The 25,137-nt window shown below is 38.3% G+C and overlaps 3 protein-coding genes across 5 annotated transcripts in view; 2 read left to right on the top strand and 1 right to left on the bottom strand.

The window, feature by feature from the left end:
- Positions 1 to 15,250, top strand: part of micall1a (MICAL-like 1a) — a 20,065-nt gene extending 4,815 nt beyond the window's left edge. Inside the window, exons 2-16 of one of the 2 annotated variants that reach the window (XM_028017452.1) lie at positions 1,700 to 1,748; positions 3,019 to 3,160; positions 3,239 to 3,339; positions 4,366 to 4,496; positions 6,062 to 6,627; positions 6,708 to 6,768; positions 7,732 to 8,132; positions 9,011 to 9,366; positions 10,357 to 10,491; positions 10,592 to 10,718; positions 11,868 to 11,958; positions 12,459 to 12,532; positions 12,632 to 12,746; positions 12,820 to 12,866; positions 12,957 to 15,250. In XM_028017452.1, the coding sequence (XP_027873253.1) occupies positions 1,700 to 1,748; positions 3,019 to 3,160; positions 3,239 to 3,339; positions 4,366 to 4,496; positions 6,062 to 6,627; positions 6,708 to 6,768; positions 7,732 to 8,132; positions 9,011 to 9,366; positions 10,357 to 10,491; positions 10,592 to 10,718; positions 11,868 to 11,958; positions 12,459 to 12,532; positions 12,632 to 12,746; positions 12,820 to 12,866; positions 12,957 to 13,090 (2,530 nt within the window). In that variant the 3' untranslated portion in view covers positions 13,091 to 15,250. The remainder of the gene's footprint in view (positions 1 to 1,699; positions 1,749 to 3,018; positions 3,161 to 3,238; positions 3,340 to 4,365; positions 4,497 to 6,061; positions 6,628 to 6,707; positions 6,769 to 7,731; positions 8,133 to 9,010; positions 9,367 to 10,356; positions 10,492 to 10,591; positions 10,719 to 11,867; positions 11,959 to 12,458; positions 12,533 to 12,631; positions 12,747 to 12,819; positions 12,867 to 12,956) is intronic. The other variant, XM_028017453.1, reaches the window with a different exon arrangement.
- c5h22orf23 (chromosome 5 C22orf23 homolog) lies at positions 15,222 to 22,857 on the bottom strand. Of its 2 annotated transcripts, none has more exons than XM_028017463.1 (7): positions 22,744 to 22,857; positions 18,237 to 18,330; positions 17,888 to 17,950; positions 17,092 to 17,235; positions 16,828 to 16,962; positions 16,565 to 16,662; positions 15,222 to 15,425 (listed from the first exon to the last, which is right to left on the bottom strand). In XM_028017463.1, exons 2-7 carry the CDS (start codon positions 18,328 to 18,330, stop codon positions 15,363 to 15,365), a joined length of 597 nt encoding a protein of 198 aa, XP_027873264.1. In that variant the 5' UTR covers positions 22,744 to 22,857; the 3' UTR covers positions 15,222 to 15,362. The 2 variants fall into 2 exon arrangements, with proteins under 2 accessions (XP_027873264.1, XP_027873263.1); XM_028017462.1 differs by lacking the exon at positions 22,744 to 22,857 and adding an exon at positions 18,695 to 18,792.
- Positions 20,844 to 25,137, top strand: klf1 (Kruppel like factor 1 (erythroid)). Its single transcript, XM_028017458.1, has 3 exons — positions 20,844 to 21,175; positions 22,756 to 23,611; positions 24,188 to 25,137. The coding sequence occupies exons 1-3, from the start codon at positions 21,101 to 21,103 to the stop codon at positions 24,361 to 24,363; spliced, it is 1,107 nt and encodes a 368-aa protein (XP_027873259.1). The 5' UTR covers positions 20,844 to 21,100; the 3' UTR covers positions 24,364 to 25,137.

Raw genomic sequence — 25,137 nt, 5'->3', positions numbered from 1 at the left:
TTATTTTGTTTTTTTTATGTTTGGTTTGTTTTTTGTCCTTGTGCGAGGCAATGAAAAAGTTAGAATTGTTTGGACTATTTTTTTTACTTGATTTATGAAGAATTGCGTTCAGTGTGTTCAGATTTTTAGACTGCTGTAGATATTGCTTCTAGTACATTATGTTTAATTTTGAATAAAATGCTTGTGATATCAGTTTTCTTAAACATTTTTAGCTTTTATTGTCTTGTATTCCTTGTTAAAACTCATGAAATGTAAAATTTTTACCAGTAAAACAAATTTTCATCTAAAGCTGAGTAATTATAGGTACATTTGTAAATGGGAAACTAGAAGGTATTTTTTTTCTGTCATAACTTGAGCCTGTTTTTATTTTTTAGTCAGCACAAAAATCTTCTGACTGAACTAAATTTAACAGAGTTACTGACACAGCCAGGTTTTCATCGTGAGGATTTTAAACGCCCGGCACAGTCAAAGACGCACTGTTCCTCAGCATTACTCACTCCCAAAATAAACCCAGAGTGGGGCTGAGTTGCAGAGGATTAGGATTGCAGTTCCAGTCGCACGCCTGGTCTCTTCATATACGTCTGTGTCAGCGAGGATCTAGAATATGAACCCTGTCCAACGGTTTCAGGGAGTGCTGTAATTCGCTCTCAATTCATTTTGCAGCATCGGAGGAGTTTAATACAATTTTGGTGTCAGGGGTGGTGTGTGTTGCAGCCATGGGAACTAGATTAAAGAGAACAGAGGTCACTTTGTGAGCCTATGACAAGCAGCTCATTCAGAGGATTTTGCCTTCTTGAAACAACCATATGGTTTCCAAAAGCTTTCGCCAAGGACAGGGTGTGTTTTTTTTTTGTTTTTTTTTTCCCTTCATGCTTCATTAAACATTTGCATCCACACAGACACGGTTATCCCAGAGCTGCTCAGACGTTTTCCAATTTTACTGCAGGAAGTTTGCCGGCAGGGGCCCGGCTGTACTTGCTTGCTCCAAGCACTTCAGGGCCAAGTCTTGTAATTATCAGGCCCACGCTAGTTTGATGCTGCTGTTTCTTTCCCTTTGTTCAGGCAGTTTATCGGCCTCACGTGGCGTTTATGTGGAGGTTGGACATTCTCAGCTGTGGTATGTGTGAAGCAGACCAGCTCAACATTGCTGTGTGTCTAGCTGCCCTGCCAGTAATAGAAAGATGATGAGTAAGACTTTGTCAGCGGAATAAATACCATACTGTTCAGTAAAGGGGTGACTTTGAAGATTCTTTGGGATTCCTTCATTTTGGTTGCCTTGGATACAAAAAAAGTTACCAGAGCCTGGATGGGTGAAAAACTGACTGCTATAGTCAATGTGGTCTATTTAATTTTTGTTCAAAGTTCTTTAAGTTTAAAAGAAACTTAAAACAACACTTTTCCTGTCACCATTTATGCAAATTAGATTTATCATGCATAAAAAATATCTTCACCTAATCTACGTTTAAAATTGATTTCAATACCAGGGAGGGATGAAGGAAAAGAAATCAAATAGCAAAGGGAGTATTAAAATTCACTGCAAAATACAACAATATGTAAATACACTAGTAAATTATGGAAAGGTCATTTCAAGGGATCTAGGAGGCTTACAGCTGGTAAGATTTTTAAAAATGAGCTTGTAGTCTGTAATTATAGTGGCTACATGCTAATTTGTTTCTGTCTCTCTTTTTTTTAATTTCAGAGACTTTGATTCACTGTCTAAAGAAAACGTCTATGAGAACAACCATCTGGTGAGTCACAAAGTTTTGCTCTCATGAAGTCATTTTTTGTTTTTAATGATAGAGTATTAGCTCATTTCTTGCAAGCTAGCTTTTAGGCGTTGTGTCTGTTAGCCGCCTGTCCTTTGGGGTGAATCCAGTCATGGCCAGCGTGACTTTGATTTATTTAACAGCTTATGTAGGGTTAATGTTACTTAATCCTTTACTTAATCCTGGTGGAGTCTGACTAAGGCTCAGACTCCGAGGGAGACATGTGATGCATTCAAGGTCAGAAAAAAAGCATGTTCTTTGCACAAGCCTGTAGAGAAGTTATGAAGAGAGGATTGCAAGAGCAAAGAACTTTATTTGCAACTTTTTTTAGTCTTAACTTCTCCAACTGTTTATAAAAAAGCTATAGGGGAAAAAAACCTGTAATGGCATGAAGACATTCAAACTCTTCTTATAATTGCTGAGCAGCTTTTTCCTTGTTTCTACTGGTACTTTGAAAACTTTTGCAATAAGCTCCAGGTTTTTGAATCACCCTCTGTCCTATCACCCTGATCTTTAGTTTCCTTCTCAAATCGTTCTAGCCCCTCCATAATATTACCATTGCTTCCAGTTATTATACCAACAATTTTACCAGCAACATTTATTTTCCCTTTGGGGTCAATAAAGTATTTTTGAATTGAACTGAGCTGGTAAATGAGAAGATTTCTTTAATCTTAAATCTGCCAGGGGTAGGAATAATTTTTTAATTACATGTAAGCACATTAGCTTACACGACACAAACAGGCTGTGGCATCTAATACTGTCTCTCTTTCACTGTGAGAATGATTTTTAAAGGATGTGAGGGAAAATCCAGATTTGTTCACAGATTAATAATGCTCAAGCTCCATTTGGTTTTGCAAGCTAATCAGGCAGCGATTAAAATATATATGTATATATAAATGGCTGTGTAAAAAGCAACCTCATGGCTCACCCGTTAGCTCTGTTTGTGTGGTTCACCTGTAACAATCACAGATGGTAAACCAGCGATAATTATCAGGAATTCACTTTCTTCATTGACTCCATTATCTATCAATCTTTTAAATTCAAGTAAATCCCTAAGGATTTAATTAAATCAATTTCATAAAGTCATTATGTGATTGTCAAATTAATAATCAGGTTAGCTAAATGATCAAAAAGAGTTCTCTATATGCCTAACCTGCTACACATCATGGACCCCTGGCACCTGTCAGCTACTATAAATTATCAGCCTATCAGATAATGTTCCTTCCCTTCCTCCTTCATGTTTATGCTGCAGGCATTTGAGGTGGCAGAGGTGGAGCTGGGAATTCCAGCCCTGCTGGACCCAGAAGACATGGTGTCCATGAAAGTCCCGGACCGACTGAGCGTCATCACATATGTGTCTCAGTACTATAACTTTTTTAACAACAAGTCCCAAGGTGGGTTCACTTCGTTCTCCAAAATCTTCAAAGTCTGCCATGTGATTAACCTGACTCCTTTTGCTTTGTCAACCACAGCAAACCCCCCATCTATGAAGAGGCTCAGTACAGTCAGCCATAATGAACCATCTCAAAAAAGGCCGTCAACGCCTTTAGAAGACAAAGAGGTTGAGCCTGAGGTAAGTGTGTGAAATGGCATGGAGGGAAAACGCATTAAAATGAACTAATGTCTGTGTACTTGCATTGTTTTTCACTTGACTGCTGGGTTTTGGTCTCCATGGCTAATATTTATTAAAACTGCATGACAGCAACAAGTATTTTTCATATAAATTCTATTAAGCCACATGTTCCCTTTGTAAAATGTATATCTGAAGTCATATATATCTGCATGATCCGTTTGGTTTTAACTGTGAAGCCAGCATTACATCAATCCTCATTGGGATTGATATTTCTATGCGTCCCTGTTTGGGCATTGTGTTGTGGCTGGGGGGGTGTAACCATAGCGATAGAATAAGTCTATAAAGATAGCCTCTGTATCCTGTCTTTCTTTTTTCTCGCATGGCTCCAACTTCTTTCCTCCATCCCATACTGGCATCATATCCTCCCCCTTCCTCATGTCTGTAGATGGGAATTCATTCCTCTTCCTGTTCTTCATCCTCACATCTGTTCCCCCCTTCACTCTCTGGTCCTGAGCCTAGGCAGTAATGTGGGGGTGGGGGTTGGGGTAGTAAGTAAAGGAAAACCCTTTAGGTCAGTGTTTTCTAATCATCTTTTGTATATAAAAGACTAACAGCGGTTTTATCCTAACATCCTGTGTGGCAGGATTTGCAGTGCGTTGCCTTCTAAGCGCTTTACATAACGCATAACACACAGAAATGCCTAAAAATATAACAAACCTAAATTTTAGTCCCAACAAAAAATATTTGAGTGCTAATCTGTTTTTTTTAAACTATTTATTACTTTAACACGTTTTTTGTTTGAACTAACTGCTGTTTTAAGCTGTGCAGACGTGAATCAGCAAGCTGCAGATGTAGCCAGATTAAGCAGAATGAACAATCCACATCCTCAAATCCTGACTCCATGTGTAATCTCCCCCTCCCTCATTGCTCTACATCTTGCCCCTTCCCCTGATGTCTCCTCCTTGTGCCCCCCGTCCTGCAAACAACGTCCTGGGTCTGTGGTGTTGTCGGGTCCTGCCTGCGCAGACCGGTGCAGAGGTGGCTGCAGCGGCCAAGCGCAGCAGCCTGAGCAGCACTTGTGCTGCTTGCCAGAAACACGTTCACCTGGTGCAGAGGTTCCTCATCGACGGCAAGCTCTACCATCGGAACTGTTTCAGGTGAGTACTGAGAAGATGGCTGCAAAACATCAGTGGAGTCAAACATACTTTTGGCACGTTAGAGAAAAATAAACTCCTAAATTAATGTGACATCTATTTAAATGGATTGCTGCAGCTAATATTTAAGAATTGGGTATTTTATTGTTTATAAACATTTTCTTCCAGTCTTACGTGTAAATTATTAACTCAGATATTTACGATATAGATATTTGGGGGCATTTAGATGATAAAAATGGCAGTAAAAACAATTAAGAAATAATTTCTTTGTTTTTAACCAAAAACACAGATTTATAACCACAGCACATAGTTAGAGTCAGAAAAACAAATACTTATTACAAAATATGAACGTTTTAGACGGGCTACTATGGTACATCATTTATGTGTAGTGTGCTAAATGGCACACCATAATTACATTCAATTATATTTTCAAATGGAAACAACAAGCACTTACTGATGCTGTCATGTAAAAACCTGTGGAAAAATTGTTTCAGCTGCTAATCAAATATTGGCTTTTAAAACATCGATCACATATCAAGGAAATTCATCGTATCTGAATACAATGTAGTCTTTAGGTTCTTTTGTTCTTAGACACAATTTTGTTTGTCTATAAAGATATACTTCTGGCCAGCATAAAATCTGTTTGTTCTCAATTTAAGAGTAACACTTCTCCCACAACGCTTCATCATCACCTCTACTTCATCCACCACCTGACTGCTGAAGAGTTTACCCAGCCACTGAACCAGAGGAATTTAGGGCAACAATTGACATAACTCCATTAAGCTTTCTACTCCACACAAGTCAAGAAACTAACATGAATTAGGACTGGATGATATTTCTTAGAAATAAAATCTGATTTTTTTTTCCAAACTAAATCTGGTTTTAAGCTTTTTATTCTGACTTTCTTTTCTTAAAACAAAATAAATTACAAAAAATATTTTCAAGAAGTAGCTTTTCTTTCAATCAATCTTTCTGTGAACTGACTTGAATTTAAAGTCCAACTAAATAGAAGCTGTACAGCACACTTTTAAACAAGATGGTGGGCCATGGGCGTTCCGACATATGGAAATCCAAAGAGTGTATTGGTAAAAAAAAAAAAAATCTGATTTTTCAAAAATGTAAGAAAATGTGATTAATTGGAAAAAAAAGCAATTCATTGCATAACCCTAGCTTGAATTCAGTTCAACTGATGTATTTTGCATAAATAGTTCTTCCTGTTAGTATCTAGTGAAGACATGTCTATGGTGGCCTGCACCAACAAACCACCATCACGTTTTCACTTAAAGATTTTTAGCAGTAAGCTTAACATTTTCACTTTCTAATATATGTATTTTTTTTGATAATGCAAATATGGTGTATGTGCTTTATATGTGCATCATAATTACAGGATTATACTTAAACAAAATATATTGTAAAATTATGTTTTTATGTAAAAAAAACAAAATAAAACAAACAAAAACATAGTTTGAGTTGTGACTTTTATTGACATAAGATTTATCATTACTATTTCTAGGGTGACAGCTCTGTGTTTCTGTAAGAAAATCTTTAGGTTGATGTTTCTCTTTTAGGTGCACAGAGTGCCGCAGCACTCTGCTTCCTGGATCCTACAAAGGAAATAACTCCGGGGCATTGGTGTGTACACACCATCTTTCAAGACACGCTTCTGCCAGTCAGAACGGCCGTCCAGATCTCAGTAAGAAACCAGAGGAAGTTCAGTCTGATCGGACCGGTCGCAGTGCAGCTCCCTTCCCCGCGCTCTCTGAGAGGGATGAGGTGAAGACCCCTTCTCCAGTTCGCTCAACAAGCACTGAGACGCCAGCTGATGACTCGGTCACAGCCACTGCTGTAGTAACAAGTAAGGAAGAGTCTTTGGGTGAGGAAGAAGAGGAATCGCGTCCTTCTTCTCCTCCTAATCCTTTTGAAGAGAGTGATGAAGAGGAGGATGAGGGTGAAATAGAGGAAGAAACTCAAGCTGAAGAAGCTTTAAATGGGGATCTTCCTCCCCCCTCTGATGGTGAAGCTGCTGAAGCCAGTCGACCTGTTCCTGCACCCAGGAGGGTGTCAGAGGTCACCCCTCCACCTCGCCCAGCGCCTCGGGTTCGGATGTCCTGCACCGCAAACAGCTCCCCAGCCGGTAAGTTCCTTCATAAGGATCTGAGTGCTCTCAAATTAGATACACAAACATTTGTTCATACTTTTCTTTTGAAATCACAGGTGAACATCTGAAGCCTCCCACTCCTCCCAAACCAAGAGAAAGATCACAGTCTCCTGGAAGGTGGGCCAGTTTTCTGTGTGATGCCACTTCTCCTGGGCATCGGCACCATTTCACCTCCCTGAATCATGTCATTAGCAGTTCCTCGTCACAGTTCTGAAATGCATTTTGTCGCAGCGTGAACCATCACTGTTAGTGCCTTGCAAAAGTATTCATACCCATAAAACTGTTGGATACTTTGTCAACTTACGACCCTAAACTTTGAACTGCAATATGAGGATTTTATGTGATACACAAAGGGTGGTGTATAATTCAAAGTTGCAGAAGAATGAAACATAGATGCTTTTTTTTTCAAATCTAAAAGGTGTGTCATTCACCCTCCCTCAATTAATACTTTATAACTCTATCTCTATTGCAATTATACATGTACTTTTTAGAGGTATGTGTGTACCTCAGTACTGGCGCATCTAGAGACTGAGATTTTCCCCATTTTACATTTTTACACTAGTTAATGATCAGTCAGATTAGATGAAGAGCTCCTGTAAACAGGGTTTTCAGGTAGATTTAGGCCTAGACATGGTGTAACAATCTATTAGAATCATTCCAACACATTATTGCACTATGTTGTAATGTAAAACTTGACATTGTAGCTCCAGTTATGTGAGTACGATTTTCACTGTTTCTGCCGAAGAAAAGCACACCCACAAAGTCAGGATGATGCGCAGAGTTAGTATCCCGTTAAGACTATTTGACATCTGCACAACTTAAGGAGTATTGGTGTAAAAGGGGCCAAATACAAGCACTCCATAGCAGATTCCAATTAGCAAAAAAATGTGAAAACTATTTATCATTTTCCTTCCACTTCACATTTCATTGTATCTTGATGTGAAGTTGTTGAATGACAAAGTGAAAAAGTGTTCAAGAGGTATTTATGCTTTTCTAAGGTACTGTGTGTGTATATGGGTGTGTATGATGTGGTTTTCCTCCATGTGACCCCTCCATCACTGTCTGTGTCTCATGGTTCAGTGGCACCCATAAACTTAAAGACCCACCTTGGCTTGCCCTGGTCCAATCAGAAACTAAGAGGAAGAAAGCCCCTCCTCCACCCCCTCCTGGAGTGGCAACGCCTCCAAACCCAGGCTCTCTGTCTTCTCTCCAAGCGGAGGGCTCTGAACCCAGCACGCCCCCCAACCCATTTGAGGATGAGGACGATGAGGTCAATGAAGAGGGAAGCGATGGAGGAACAGCTCTACCCGCAGTGGCGGCCACCCACCCATGGTACAACATCACTCAGACACCTGAGGGGGCAGGTTCAGAGGTCACGCCCAGAACAGGAAGTTCATCCCGTTCTGCCAGCCCAGGCAGCGCGAAGAGCAAGAAAAGGCCAGCCCCTCGGGTTCCCCCCCAACCGCCTACTGGGAACCAAGGTTGGTTTGATCAAAACCTCATCTAGCTGAACATTTACACTTTAACTAAAAATTAACATTAAACTCGTATCAGCATGCCCATATGAGCTTCACAGCTCTTACAGGTTTGTGCTGAGTGAATGAAGCATAAAGGGGTTTTCTAGAAAGTTTTACCAAAAGAAATTGAGGATTCCTTAATCATTTTTTTGTCTCTAGTAGTTTTTAGAACATTTTTGTCAGTCCACAAGATCTATCTTGCAACGTTAAGATGCATCCTTGCTCCAACAGACCTGCATCAGGTGGCCGAATGAACCCCTGAACATGTGATCTAGTACTGCAGAGGCCTAGTTAATTTGATTCATGTGTGCTGGGTTCATCTAAAAGCTGCAGGCCAGTAGATCTCAAGGAGTAAAGATGGAGAAATAGACTGTTAAGAGTATTGTGTTGTAATAATATGTTCTTTAACAAATAGTAATAAATGTCATGCATTAAAGGCAAGTTTATTTTTATAGGAACAGGTAATTCATGGCACTTTACCTGATGAGAACATAAAACAACACACATGCAACCAACAAAAATGTATACATTAATTTATTCATAATGATTAACAAAAATCATTGTGAAATATAGAAATGAAGACTGGAATGAAGTGGAATAGAAGAATGGCATTGAATATAAACATTTTTAGACCTTCATGCTGTCCTGTTATAATTTCTCCTTATCTACATGCTTGTCAGTGTATGAAGGGATGACCTTCTCTAGACGACGTGCTGTAAATGAAAATTAATCATTCTTTTTCTTTTGCTTCCATTTTATCCCCTCCCTTCTTCTTTTCCGCTTCATTTGTGCCATCTTGCCTCTGTATTATTTTATTCTTCTTACCAAACGACCTTCCTCAGCTTCCTCTCACTCGCAGCCCTCTTCCTGTTCTCCTTCTCCAGCTCTCAGCATAGAGAGTTTGTCTTCCTCCTCAGACCACAGCTCCTCCCAGCTCCCACTGGGTGCCAGCAGCGACCAGGAGCAGAGCTTCAGCAAGAGTGTCTCAGAGCCGTCCATCTTGTCACCCAGCGACAACCCATCTTCCTCGTCCTCGGCAGATCTCCTGAACCATTCCTCCCAAAGCTCCTCCCCGTCTGCTTTGCCTCCCAATGCCAGCTCTGCGCCGGCCACTCCTCAGACCAGCCGCAACACTGGAGCCAAGCCACCTCGACCGACCACCACTCCCAGCCCGCTAACCACGAAGGCACCCAACAAAGTAATGAAATCGCATCCAGCCCAGATATACACCTGATATCGTAATGTCCAGGTGTATATCTGTTACATCAAATGTCTTTTTTTTTATGGTGCTGTTTGGAAATGTTTAATCATAACAGATTCCAAGAGGATTAGTGAAGCACAGATTTGTTTCTGCTTCATCACTCCCACTCCTGTTCTATACGTTTTACAAGAAAATCAGCATCTGTTACACTGACACCAGTCCTGGTGTGTGTAACACATGCTACAATCACAATCTTTAATATGTTTTCTGGAGATGTTGGCATCAGGGCTGCTGGTCCAAGCCTCAATGGGACTAAGCAAAATTTGATTTTGGGGCCCTATACATCTTCTATTAATGGGGATTGCTGCAAATCAACAGACGATTTGATCATTCGCACAGCTGCTATAAACTCATTGCATCTCTGAATAGTGCTGTTTATGTTACATTTTACATGCATATCATCTAGTAGTGGCAAAAGTAACAAAAAAACTAGCATGCTCTGGACTTAAGATGGAGTACATGAACACATATTCATAACATTGGCTAATCACATCACTGCTGATGTCATTGATACCATTGGAACTGAACATTTTATTGTATTGATGTAAAAACATTTTTGCTAGCCAATGTCAAACATTGAGAAGTTTTAAATTTTTTTTTTTTTATCAAACATTATGAAGCCAAAAGAAAAAAACATCAGAAATATACATTGCCAAAATCGAGAATCAACTCAAACCCAGTTTCACACAAATGCGAGGTCACTAGCATAAATGTTTGGCTGTTGAACGAGACCGTTCAACGTCGCTATCAAGCTAAGCTTTTCTTTTTGCGAATTTTCTTGTCTCTTCTACCAAGAGACATGCAAACATACTTTTATCTTGGCTGTTTTCCATTCTTCTTCTTTTTCTCTCTCCCTGAAGAATAAGTTCTCTTTTGCAACATTGGTTTGCTTATCTTCCATCAAATGTCTTTTTTAAATTCTTGCAGAAGTTTTGTAAGGAGAATCCCTTCAACAGGAAAGCTTCTCCTTCCAATGCCAAATCTGAAACTCGACCTTCCAAAGGTTCTCGTCCTGCCAGACCCCCGGCACCAGGACACGGGTTCCCACTTATCAAACGCAAGGTATGAAGTAGCTTGATCATGGTTTTTTTTTGTTTGTTTGTTTTTTTTTAAATGATGCCAATAGGATACGTTCTCACCAGGCTCCAAATAATTCTTGCAGGTGCAGTCGGATCAGTACATCCCAGTAGAGGACATCCATGCGGAGTTGGTTCAGCTGGAGAAGCAGCTGGATGAGCTGGAGCAGAGAGGGGTGGAGCTGGAGAAGAAGCTGAGAGACACTCCTAACGGTATTATATATGTGGTTTCTGTTATTTCTCGATGCAATACAGTAAATATAAAAAGTCTACTCACCCTTGGAAATATATGTTTGTGACGTAAAAAAGAAAAGAGACAAAGATAAATAATTTCAGAGCTTGTTTCACTTTTTCATATGACCGTTGCTTTGTACAGTTCACAAGGTAAAAGAGTAAATTTAGAAAATAGTTAAACATGAAAGAGTAGTCAGGTTGCATAGATGTGCATAATCTTAAAGCAATCTTCTAATCTTTGTTGAATCGTTTTTCAGTTCCAACTTTTAGTCTGTGGTAGTTGTAGGATTTTCATTAAATGTGCATCACTTTGGCTAAACCTGTGGTTTGTACAGAGTTTACAAAAGGATCAAAATCTCACTGTACAAAAAAAACCCAGTAGGATAAATAGTTAAGTCACTACACTGGCAGGGGTCTCAAACTCCAGTCCTCAAGGGCCGCTGTCCTGCAACTTTTAGTTGTGCCTCTGCTGCACCACCTGAATAGAATAATTAGGTTATTAGCAAGGCTGTGGAGAACTGATCTACACAAGGAGGAGGTAATTAAGCTATTTCATTCCAGTGTTTTGTACCTGTGGCACATCTAAAAACTGCAGGACTGCAGCCCTTGAGGACTGGAGTTTGAGACCCCTGCACTACAGAAACTGTCAATACGAGGGCGGGTCAGAGGAGCTGCTAGGAGCCCACTAGTTGTGTAAATGTTCAACAAGAACTTATTGTGTTCTACTTATCAAAACAAACTAATGTATTCTCCATATATTGAAGAGAGAAGGTTTCTCTTTAAAAGTAAACATCTGGGTATGGCTAAAATCTCCTAATCCCTTCTGGAAAACAAATGATAGTTTTATGAAGCCACCGTACATTAAAACCTTTGACCATAATTTGGCACTAAAACAACATCCCATCTCAATCGGAGATGAAAGATTACACTTTCCCCTCTATCATAATTTGTTTTTCAGGCTAAGTGTCACATAAAAGGTAGGAAAAGCTCTGAAGTGACTTATCATGTGCTCTTTTTATGTCGCAGAGACATTTCTTCAGTTGTGTAGAGATGATTTCTGTTCAATACAAGTATTCAATGATATTTAATGCTAAGCCATGCTTAAGTTCTTTCTCTTCTATTGTGAAGATGAGGATGAGGAGCGCCTCCTGGTGGACTGGTTCACTCTGATTCACCATAAACATCATTTAGTGCGACGTGAAGCTGAGCTGGTCTACACGTAAGTCTAATACTGAAGAAACGGTTCTCTTCATATTTTGAGGACTAAAAGCTGATTGATGCTCTCATCAAGCAAATGGTTAAATGAATCAGTCTTTTTGTAAAGATAAAAGTAAAACAAATTTTATTTTCCTGTTTATGATTGTGTAAATTTATCTGCAGCTAGTTTTAACTGGCATAAAATTACGAAAGAATTGGACTTTATTACCTGACTTACCTTACCATCAGGTAATTACCTGAATTACCTGATGTGCATCTGCAATCTTTTAATCCATTTACAGATACAGAAACTATCGGGAAGCTTTTAATTGCTTGATTCTTTATTTATTGGCCCAGACTGTTGATGCTTCGTTACACAAACCTTTGACGGTATTTCTATCTTGTTTTTGTACCACAGTGCAAACATGGAATAATGGATTATTTTCTAAAGAGACAAGGCTATATTGCATCTGATAGAAGTAGAACTGTGAACCAGAAAATGGTGTTTTGTTCTCCACACAGTGCAAAGCAGCAGAACCTGGAGGAGAGGCAAGCTGATGTGGAGTATGAGCTGAGGTGTCTTCTCAACAAACCAGGTCTTTATAGACTTCCATAATGCCCTTTGGCACAAACAGACTGAGTCTCTAACAGTGTAAAACAAATGTTTGTATTCTTTTTTTTTTTTTAAAAAACAGAGAAAGACTGGACTGAGGAGGACAAGAGTCGGGAACAGGAGTTAATGGCAGAGCTAGTTACCATCATTGAACAGCGCAACCAAATAGTTAACAGCATGGATCAGGAGCGACAGAGGTAGTCAGCAGCTTGCTTCACTGCTGTACTAGTATGTACTGATTGGTAATATTTATGATCGCTGTGTTAACAGGGAAGAAGAAGAAGACAAACTAATGGAGGCCATGCTGAAGAAAAAAGGTAGGATGTTTAAAATTAGGCGCTAGGCTCCTAAATCAGTCTTAATTTTTTTTGTAAGTCACTTTTTTATTTTCTTCCTCTCCTGGTCAGACTTTCACAAGGATCCAGACAGTGACCACCAGAAGAAAAAAGGGACAAAGTTCAAACCCATCAAGGTTCTAAAGAGGCTGAGCCATAAAGGAGACGCAGGAAAGAGCCACAGCCCTCGCAAGGACAAAAGCTGAGGAGCAGGGACTGTTGGACTGTTTTAACAAGACTAAATAAGTTTTTATTAAAAGAAGAATTATGAAACATATCAGATCAAGAAGAGAAACTTCACTTGCAACCTTGCATCTGCTCACAATCCTTCTAAAATGTCTGCAGTGACTGTTTCCATCTGTCTTTGTGTTTCAAAGCGATGGTCTAACAAGCAAGTGCTTTCTGAGCTCTGAATAGTAAACACGGTGAAGTGTAAGGGATGTTTTTATTGCGCAACACTGATTTGTTTTATTTCCAAGCTTTACTCTTCCGGTGTTGCTCAGTGACCATGAAGGTCCGGCAGAGGACCATGTTTTAAACTTTTTGTTTCACCTCGATACCTGAGACCCACAAGTCATGGTTTTATTGTAGGGATGCACCGATCAGAACTTTGTGGGAGTGGATCCAATCTCTGGTTCAGTTATGCTTTGACCTTCCGAAATGTTTTTTATCCAAATCCAGATTTACTTGGGGGCATGAGAGGAGTATTCTTTAAGAAGAAAACTGCATTCAATACATTCTTTTACACATTTCTTGTCCTCAACAATCATTAACAGTTAATCTTGGAAACAGAGACAGTTTCAGACTGCATCTGAGAATATATAATAAGTATAATGATAAATTGATGTTGAAAACCAGAAAGAATAGAACGGGCCAACTACAGTTAGGGGTGCACCGATTGCAGTTTTCTGGCTGATCGCTGATTACGGATCTTGAAAAAGCCTGACCTGCCGATTTTTTTCCTGCTCCTTTTTTCTTTTTTGTCTGAAATGTTGCTGAGTTGGGGTGACTGTTCACTGCAAACCTGCAGACATGACCTGGTGGGCTGTTGAATCAGTCACACTTCTCACAGGAGAAAAGAAGAAGTGGCTGATTTTTAGGCCTTTGCTGAGGTAGATGATTGGGGGATAAGATTGACTTCACATTGTAAGTATTGGATGATCACCGATTTCCCAAAATTAAGGAAATTTGCGCCGATACATCGGTGCACCCATAATCTATGAATGTAATTCATTCAGCCCTCCTGTTACCTACTGAAAGTGTCACTCTCTCTCGTTCTGCAGCCTTATTTGCAAAAACATTTTTTTGTTTTCAACAAGGTTCTTACAGCAGTGGAGCTTCTTCTGACTACATTTTAAACACCCCACAGCTACAGAAAATATTCTCTATACTGTAACAGCGTCCACAGGTCAGATTTTTGTTACTGTGACCTGATGGTGCAGAGGTACGGTGCGTTCACTGATCGGTAAAAACATCACATTTTTGAGTTTCAGTTTGGCTACTCACAGTTTGGCTAATCTGACATGTGTAATGTCAGATTACACATACTATGTGTAATCTGACAATTACAGATTACACAGATTTAACTTAGGGTAAAGGGTCACCTTACCTTAGGAGAGAAGGTGGACCTTTTATTTGTTTCAACCCGTTTGGTTTGAACTGGTGGTACTATGTTTTTTAGGATGATTGTGTTTTTGCTTTAAACTGCAGCATTTTCCATTGAAAAGCTCAACCAGTAAAGTATACCTAAAGAATTCCAGCTGCTGTAGTGTCTCTGAAATACTTGTCATTTGTTTGTGCCTGTGCTGGAAACTTGCAGTATTTATGAGAAGAGTGTGTTTGGGAAAAAGGTGAAAGGGAGAAAATGTTTTTTTTAAATAAACAACCTTGTAGCTCTGTTATAGTTCTCATAATTATCCGTCACACATGCAATAATTAGAAAAGGACAGTATATCAATAAGCAAAATACCATTTTATAGGAGCTTTAACTATCAGGTTTATGTAGGCTTCTTTATGCAATCAATAACTTTCACATTACAAAGCCTTGCTGTTTGTATATTGCCTTAAGGTTCATAGGAAATTGTATTTATGATCTTGCTGTTTGAGTGCCATTTATTTAACTGCGCACGTGGATGAAGGTCTGTAGAGTTCATGTAAATGTGTGTGTTGTTGCTCTGCTCATGATTTTGTCATTTAGTTTCACTCCTCTGCCATCGCTCTGCCTCTGCTCTGTGCCTGATTTTTGTCCAGCGTGAACCAAGGGCTTCGGTCGCACATCTTTCTCAACTATACTGTATTCTGCAACAGCAGCCGGATTAAATAAAGTACTGACAGATGTAGGGTGAAGAATAAACCAAATTTATTTATCCAGTTTGTTGTTTTTCACTGATGTATAAACTTGAAACATGAGCCAGACAGCAGTTTGAGACGTTCTTCGCAGAGCCGTCTCGTCGGTGCTCGTTATCCCTGAAGTGATGTTCACTTGCCTCCGTTCTGCTTGGAACTGCGATCCTTTTCCAAAGCCTCCAGCTCATTAAGCTTCTGTTGGTGGTAAAAGGACAGGAAGAATGTGCCGTTAATTTAACATCCTGGGTAAGTGCAAATTTATCACCAGTTGACTTGATGATGTTCACTTCTGCTGCCAACCCAAACAATTTATTTATTTGCTATTTTCTTTTGTATATTTCTGTCATAATGGAGATCTTAAATTCCATTCCTAATGGTCTTAAAAAGTTTTAAATTTGAGTTGGTGAAACCTGCAGAAACCACATAGAGCCTGCTGGGCAAGCAGTTCTTTTGCCAGTTGAGGAGGTATAACATTAAAATATCAAATATTTGTCCCGCCAACAACAGGATTGTTAAACTGAGTACATCTGTCAGTATTTTGAGATCGTAGGTCTGGGGAAACTTACGAAGCAAATTCTACGTGTCCAGTTGGCGTCAATGCCACATGGCACTTGTCTTTCTGCACTGCTGACTTGAGTTTTTGAAAGCCCTCAGCTGTGCAGAATATCTATTTATTTATGAAGGTCAGAGGGAGACGACCCTTCCTCTTATGATGAAAATATTTTGTGAAAGAGGCTAAGATAGAAACTTCTAGCTGGAACTCAAGAACCTGAATTTTGTTGAAATGAAATGCAAAATTGACTCTTATCTGGAAAGAAGGCTGAGGAGCAGTCCAGCCCTTTTTCTCCTTCCCCTGGGTAGGACATGTCTGACCTCTCTGTTTCGGTACTGGCTTCACACGCAGAATGCAACGGTGGTAGCCCATATCTTGAATACATCTGTGAATGGTGGCTCTTGGAGCAATCTACACCTCATGGAACTCCCCCAAACACTTGAATGCACTTTTCTTTATCACATTTTATCCTTTCACTTGTAATCAGTCATAATATTTGACTATTACAATTTAAGGGTTATCAATGTCTGTCTCCTGGTCAAACAGTGAAATTAGCAGTCTTCACCATGAGTATGTTGGTCATACCATTCTTTCTCTATTGGTCTTATGCAATATTCAAATTTCCTGACACACTGAATTTAGTTTATTTTTTATCAATAAGACATGATCATCCAAATGAACAACAATCAACACTTAAATATATGTACATACATTTGTAGACAATGTGGTAGCTAGCATGGATGTAAACATTTATTTTTGACAACATGAACCACTTGCTCACCTGTGATATCTGAGAATTGACAACGAAGGAGTGCTGGTTCTGGCCCAAAGCTTCCATATCTTCTAGAAACTGTTTCCTTTCTTCTATTTCATTTAAAACTACGGAGAAGAAAAATGCTTCATGTGAGGAACACAGGAGAAAAAAGAAAGCTAGAGAGATTCGGAGAGAATTATGAAGACTAATTCACAACAATCAAGACTCATCCTTGATGGATTGTTTTTGTAACGTTGCTGCTCCATCTGGATCTGTGTTCTTAGCATTACCTTCCTCATAGGGGTCGGGCTTCTGTGATTCCTCCGGTTTGCGACGTTCAGCTTTTTTTATTGACATTCCAGGGTCTTCATATCTTCCTGTTGCCATGAAATTTTGAAGCCTCTTCTTCTCATCCTCCATATCTCCTGAGAGTGCAAGCAGAGAAAGGATCAGAGTGACCAGTATCGGGTCTGGATGTTCTGAACATTCTCTTGGATTCACAGGAGAATTTCATATCTACCGAAGTTCAGTCAAATATAATTTCAGGTACATACGATAGGGACCAGGGTGAAACATTTCCCTCTCGTAGCTCTTCCCAGCTCGACAAGCTTCAGCATTGCGTTTCAGAGTCCGTCTAGGCTCGCGCTGATAGGTAGATTTACTTGCGGTAGATTTTTCTGAAGCAGAAGTCGACAAAGCTGCACCAACGCAAGGGGGAAAACTTTTTATTTATTCACCAGTGTGTAGTGGTACGTATTTCTAAATCTGCTGACTGAACACATACTGTGTATTTTCAGCCATATTCAGCCTAGAATTAAAATGTCTAAACATTTAACATCAATACATTAACTATCTTCACTGTGTATAAAAATACTAATTTATAAACTCATTATACTATTCCTTGCTAAAGACTCCGTCTATACCGTATGTGCTTTCACATTTTGTCATGTTAAAGCCACATCATTTCAACCACAAAAGAGATTATAATTAAGAACTGAAAAGAAAACTGCTGAATTGTGAGCAGTTTTTATGTTTGTTGTGCATTTGTAGATATATAGATTTGGATTTTTGAAAAAGTTTTTCATTTACATGGATGGTTTTCTGACGGTAACTGGATGCACTGTAACCTTATTTTAATAGTAACATAACACATACCATACTTTAGATTACTAAAGGCAACAAAAAATGAAATGTCATTTTCCTGCTCAGCTCCACAACTATGAACCACTTGTTAGTCTGTCACAAAAACCATTGTATTACAAGCTTTTTTTTGTTTGTTTGTAACTAACAAGATATGAAAAATACTTTCCTGTGGTAAAGCATTACTGCTTCTGATATAAACAGACTTACACTTTGCTCGATTGACGCTCTCTTCTCTCTTGATGTATATAAGGTCCGCCTCTTCTTTCCTCACTGAACAAATCAGAAGAACATCATGAAAAGCACAAGTGAGACAAGGAGTGCTGAACCACTGACCTTGCTGCACAATAACACTATCTCAGCCTCTGAGGACACGCATATAAAGCCAAATGATGTTTTTTAATCTATTGCCAAAGGTTTAATAAGCTTGCCTAGCTATGTTTACATCCATCTTTAGCTGTGCAGCTGATATCAAAAATTAGATTTAAAACAACTGTTTATCAATATAGTTAATTTCATGAGTGGACACAGTAAAATATAAACAAATTTATCCACTCACAACTCCTCAATTCCTCGGCCTCCTTGTTATACCGTGGTTGTCTGGGGTTATTCCACAGTCCTCCTCCTCCTGCACCTATGAAGATGTTCTCCATCTGTAAACACACACACACACACCCACACACACACACACACACCCACACCCACACCCACACACAAGAATGAATAGAAAACCACGTACTCAGGCTCAAAAGGTCATATCTTTATAAAGGTGCTGATATATATATATATATATATATATATATATATATATATATATATAGTAAAGACGTTAAAATAATTAATTTTTTTAATAACTAGCTTGTTTTAACAAGGGTTGGCTAACAACAGCACGTCGCCTCATACAATTAAAAGGCAAACGAAAAGAAATCATAATAAACTGACGATTGGTTTTTCAGACAATGAAGGCAAAAACACTCTAAAGTAGTGACACCAGTAACAAAAACAACAAAATTTTACCTGCTTTGAGTTTTAAAAGCACTCAAATCCAAAACTCTGCTCAAGAAGTCGGCGAAAGCGTGTTTCTATAGCAACAGCAAAACACTAGGGAAGTCCGATGTTAATGGTCGTTTCTGAATTATTTACGTATTATTTCAGCAGGTTTGTTCATGAAAGCCAATTTTTGCTTAATGGTAAAAAATATGTAAAAGAAAAAAGTTCTTAACACCTCAATTTATTTAAGTTAAAAACGTATGAATTTCCGAGTCTTAAATCATAATTGAGATTCAAAGTAATGGGTTTAAAAGTATTAATTTACATTTTTAGTCAAAACTATCAGTTTCAATATCGTAATTATCAGCTTTAAAGTAAAAAATTATACCAGCACGTTACGAATACGTAAGTTATAATTATCACATTCAAACTCATAGTCATGAGGCACAAAGTCAAAATAGCAAGTTCCAAAACTGTAATTATAAAATGCAAACTATCTTTATTACCTTTAGCTTTTAAAGTGGTAATTATGTCTTTTAAATTTTTAAACATGACGAATAAAGTCAGTAATCTAAAATAAAAACTTATGAGATGCAAAGTCATAATTATGAGATTAAAAGTCATCATTTTAATTTATTTCAGACGAGTTTCAGAGTTCTGCTTTTGAATGTCGTACCGTTGAATCTAAATCCCTTAGATTGTCTTTATTGAGTTTTTTTTATTTATTCAAATACAAGCATTTTTTAACCTTTGGCCTCCAAAGAAACACAAGGTTTTCTACTAATGGCTATGAAGGAGAATACCCATTAAATCAAATTTTCTGCTATATACATCAAATTGTGTTTTACAAATGAGCCAGATTTTAGTCTACACCATCAGAATGTCATGAAACAGAAGACAGGTGAGAAAGTTACTAAGTTCGTATAGTGTGACAACTTCTTCATAGTGTCATATTTCTGAAACAATACAGGTGTTTTTACTACCCTTCAAACAATTCAAGTTCTTGCCTCATCGCAGGCAGATGTTATATATATCCCAGAATGCTTGCTGGAGAACTTTATGAATCAAACAAACTTCATGTTTAAGGCCATTCGACTTTAATTATGAATGTCTGCTGTAATCATCATTCAGATGGAAAGAGAGTCTTTATCAGTGGCCGGCTCGTCATCACAGATCAGCAGCGGCCTTTATCTGTGAGCAGGCAGCAGGCTGCCTTCAACGCGTTTCCACAGATAAACAGCAGTGAGGATATAATCACCTTCCATGCAGGTCTTCTCAGAAGCTGCACGTCCGCACCAGGAATATACGGACAGGTCTGCGTAAATAACTGGGCTACGCTTTCCATAAGAAAACTTTCCAGAGAGGACTTAAAACTTTAAAATACATTTAGAAATATTTTGTTTCTATGTTTTCTTTATTTCTATTTTCTCTTATATGTGACATATTTACTTATCAAATTAGCAAGCTTTTCCAAAGATACGCCAACAGAAAAGTGTTTTTTTATTTCTTCATAATAACTTGAAATTAATATTTTACATATAGTTACACATTCCTGAAATATACCCATGAAGTCTGTACTCTGTGGCACAACAAAGATTTATTAAAAGGTTTCCGAGCTTTAGGAAATTATCTAAAGATCACTACTTATAGGATAAAGCTAAACTCAAGAGAAAGAATAAGGAAATTAAAGAAGTGGGTCAATTTTATAAACTCAGAGGGTCTTTCTTCCTTCCATTCTTTCTTTCTTCCTTTCTTTCTTTTTTTCAGTTGTTTCCTACTTGATTTCTGCCTTTTTCTGTAAAATATGTTCTCCAATTATTCATTTTTAGGGATTTACCTTTTTTATGCCAGATATATGGATTCATTCAAGTGTTTCAACTAAAAAATATATAAAATATCTGAGTGTCCACATATAAATTAGAAGGGTTTTTTTTTTTGTGATAATAATAAGTATTGCAATAATTTCTTCAAATATTCTGCAAATTGTCAAATTGATGTACTTTATTTAAAATAGAAAAAAAAACAATTGTCAATAGTTCAATTGAATGGTTTTTGGCTCTAAATTCTCCAGAACAAGAAGACAGAGAGTTGAGCAATGGAAAGGGTAAAGTAATTCACTCATGTCTCCTCCTCCTCCTCCTCCTCCTCCTTCTAACGGTCCAGAGCTACATGAAAAAGAGAGATTTGAAGTTGGACTACCAGCTGACAGAGACAGACAAGACAGGAGAGATAATGATGAGCACTAAGGAGACTTTACTTCTCTGAGGCCCTCGGGCTCTGAGGCGACTAGAACTTTAGAAAGTTTAGAAATTTTAGAAAGTGAGGGGAAAATAGTCATGAGAAATTTTGCAAATTTTTAAAAAACTTTGTTAGAATTATAATCACTGTTAGTATTTTAATTTATTTTCCTGCAATCTCTCACCAAAGAGATTGATGGCTGCTACTCAGGCTACGCTCCCTTCCTTTAGCTCATTCTCCGGTCTTTCTCACTCCACTGACAACATGAAAGTGAGTATGGCAATGTCTGTATGTTTTATTTCTGCACATTAGCAAGACAACAACATAAAAAGAGCTTTAAAGATGCACGTTGGGGGAGAGGATTGTAGCTGGAGTTAAAACAATATCTAAGAAAAATGGAAAGGTTAGATTGTAAAATTAGATTTTTTTTCTGTGCAGTTGGTAGCATAATTAATATATATTTTACTGATAGGGTTTTCTAAAATGTTCCGAAATTGTATAAGGTTACAGTATTGCTTGTGATTATATCAGTAAAAAAACCCAAAAAACTTTTGGTGATCTTATTGGAAAGTGTTTTGTATTTAGATGGTATTTTACTGAGGCTGGTTTTTTGAAACTTTCACTTTAGATTCAGCTTTAAGCAACATGAATGTGCTCAGAGCCAGACTAAGGTACATGCAAACCAAGCTGCTACTTAGGGTTTCCAGAGCAGCAGAGCCCTTATAAAACTGCTTCAGTTCTCTCTCAGTATATGAAAGCTGTTCTCAAAATAGAAAATTATAGAAATTTTTTAGTTTTTATTCATTTAAATCAATATAATGCCAACATGTTAAAAAAAAAAAGTGACAGATGTACTGTGTTTGAACAGAAAAAGGAAAAATGTCATAGTTATGTTGGTGGAGTCATAATTGAGCGTAATCACAATTACTCATCGTGTGTCTGAGCTGCGCTCACATTTTTCTGTTTGCAGATGAGTCATTCAGTCACTGCAGCCGCACATTTTAGTGCAGTTTATTCATTATAAAGAAGTGTATAATTATTAACAATGCACTGGTATAATTATCAGTTGTTTGTGGGTTTGTCTTTGTGCCATACCCTTTCTGTTTCCTTTTAGTAATTACATGATCTCTGAAGATAATAGGATGCATTGTATTTTATTTAGGGGTATCAGAGTAAGGGAGCTGAGTACAAATACATACCATAAGTTTCAGATTATTATAAAAAAAAAAAAAAAGGTTCTCCAGCAACTATTGTTTTGTACTAGTTTAATTGTCTTAAAACTTTTTTGATTCATCTATGGAAAAGTTAAAAATGAGTGAAAAACAAATAAAATTAACATCAGTCTGTCACGTAAAATCTCAATAAATAAAAAAAAGAAAACACTTTTAGTCTGTAATGTGAGAAAATGTGAAAAAGATGGATAGTATTAATAATAATACTGTTACTACTAAAAGTTATTATTATTATAATTTAATGATTGTGTCCCATAGATACAAGGTTTGTTACACAAAAAGACCCAAACAGAAATAACTGTAGCAGAATTGCCACATATTTATAAGATAAAAATAAATTAACAACACAAGCTGATAAACATGATTGTCATGCTCTCAGGTTAAGGGAATGATTGTTTGTTCATTCTAAGACATGTTGAGTTAGTGTTACATGCAAACAGCTAAGAAGGGTTTTCCTGGTATTTCTGACAGGCTGCCAAATTTTACTTAGGTCCTCATTAACTATATGACAGACCCTGAAAGTGTATAATTGTATATATTTTCAATACAGTTTTGGATGTTTGTGGAATGCAAAATCAGAAGGTAGGAGTCATCTTATGATCTTACCTCTTGATCTAGGTGTGGAAGTCCAGCGATGGCGCTCTCCCTCTGGACTCTCCGATCAACAACCTTTCACCAGACAGCTCTGAGCAGGTCCAGGTCAGCCAGCAGATGACGGAGGAGCTCCTGGATGACGACAGCCAGACATCGCTGGATCTTGAGTTTCTGCTGTCTGAGTGGAGCAAAAATTCTCCTGATTTCAACGCTCCTTTAGACGGTCAACAACTGGCACAACCCGACCCACACCTGACGTACCAAGAGGTGGGCATGTTCAAGGAGCAGACAGGGCAGGGGGGTGTGCAGATGGGCAGCAGTGGGGTCATGGCTGAGCTCATGTCTCCTGCTGAAACCACATCAGCGCAGCCGGAGATCTACCACCATGATTACACCAGCAACCAGCCGGATCGACGCGTATTCCCTAACGTACAAAATATCAATCAGTTTGACATCCCACAAGGAGGCAGTGGAGACAGACACAGCAGAGGAAGTCACACTAAGTTCACTTCCTGGGACTTTAACCACTACTACACCCAGCAGCATCACCCACTGCGCACCATGCCAGACAGCAGGTTCATCCAGCCACAGGTCATGACCCCCAACCCTCGACCTTACAGCTACATGCCTCATTTTAGTCTCAACTCCAGCTTTCTTGGTGACTACTCCCACTCCCACGGCCAGGCCACGGTGCATTTGGCCAATCACCAGCAGCCCATGGTGATCAGGCCACATTTGCCCCCTGGTGGAGTGGAAGAGAAGCGTGTGAGGAGGCCCACGGTGAAAAAAAGACCTGCCATCCACAGCTGTGAGTATGCCGGCTGCACCAAGACCTACACCAAGAGCTCACACCTCAAGGCCCACCTCCGGACCCACACAGGTAATCAAAGGAACAACCACAAGGAAAGACACTCAAATTACAACCAGAATGGGTCTCTAATGTGGAAAGCCACAATTCAATAAATAAGGTGCTGAGTTAATGATTACATGTGATCATTTACAAAAATGGGAACTACACTAAATATGTCAAGTCATTTCAAGTTTATTTGTATAGCACATTTCAGCAGTCAAACAGTTCGAAGTCAGTGCATTTATGTAATTACTTTGACGTTTTAGGAATTTATAAAATGCACAAATACATAATTAAATGTTCAACTGAATAATTAAAAACTGAGCTCATTGTATTTTAGCCGTTGTCCCGCATTGTTGTCCAAAAGTACAACAATGTTCCAAATACATCATAGAATAATGTTAGTAATAAATATATTACTAAATAAAAGAAAATGTATTCATTTTCATATATATGAAAAATATATATATGCATTATAATGTATATAATGCATCTTTGAAAATGCATTTTTAACTAAAAACTAAGGCATTTTATTTGATGATTGTTTTTGTAACTGAATTATGGCCCTTTTGGACCTCCGTAGAAACCGCTATGTGAATTTTACAGGAGAGAAGCCTTACAGCTGTCCATGGGAAGGCTGCAGCTGGAAGTTCGCCCGCTCCGATGAACTGACACGTCACTACCGGAAGCACACGGGTCAGAAACCGTATGAGTGCATGCTGTGTCACAGGGCCTTCTCCCGCTCGGACCACCTGGCCCTTCACATGAAGAGACATGTCTGACCACTCAAAACCTCACATCGAGGTCTTTACTCATTTTACTGATAACGACCGTTTAAACAGCCATTCTCAGGTAATTACTTCCTGAAAAAGCAGTACTTTTCATTTAACATATGTTTCTGTTGGTGTGTTTGCTTTGTACCACACATGTTCTCACTTTAAGGACCTGCAACAGTTCTCCTGTTTCTAAGACTGAGCAGCAACTCTACATGTTATACCAACATCATTTGTCCTAAATGAAAATGAAATGAAAAGACAAAACAAAAAGCAAAGCATGATTTGTTTATTAGCCACTTATAAAAAGTGAACTTGGAACTTTTAAACCCTGCAAAATTTAAACGAGGACAAATGAAAGCCTGTTAAACCAACACTGTATATACTATACGCATGTAGATAGCTAAACACTAACAGACCATCAGGAAAAAGAAAACAAAGTAAACATTGAATATTAAAGAAAAAGAGTTGATATCTTCTGAAGTCTGTCAGTTGTATTATGCAAAAGCACCATAAACTGCTGTTGGTTGTCTTAATGAATCATAGGTTGAGAATCAAATAATTTTCTGCTTTTTTCTTCTCATTTAAAAAAAATAAATAATATTTGATACTTTGAGCTCCTTATTATCAACTAGAAATGAGTATAATATTTATATTTATGATCTTTTATATCAACAGAAGGTACTATGGTATTAGAAAATGTTATTTTTATTATCAAACAGAGGTTTTAAAGTTGTACACATATTGTTGCCATAAATCAAGAAATAAAGGCTCATAATGTTA

This window comes from Xiphophorus couchianus, chromosome 5, assembly GCF_001444195.1.
Source record: "Xiphophorus couchianus chromosome 5, X_couchianus-1.0, whole genome shotgun sequence".
Classification (NCBI taxonomy): domain Eukaryota; kingdom Metazoa; phylum Chordata; class Actinopteri; order Cyprinodontiformes; family Poeciliidae; genus Xiphophorus; species Xiphophorus couchianus.
This window is presented reverse-complemented; position numbering and strand designations above follow the sequence as displayed.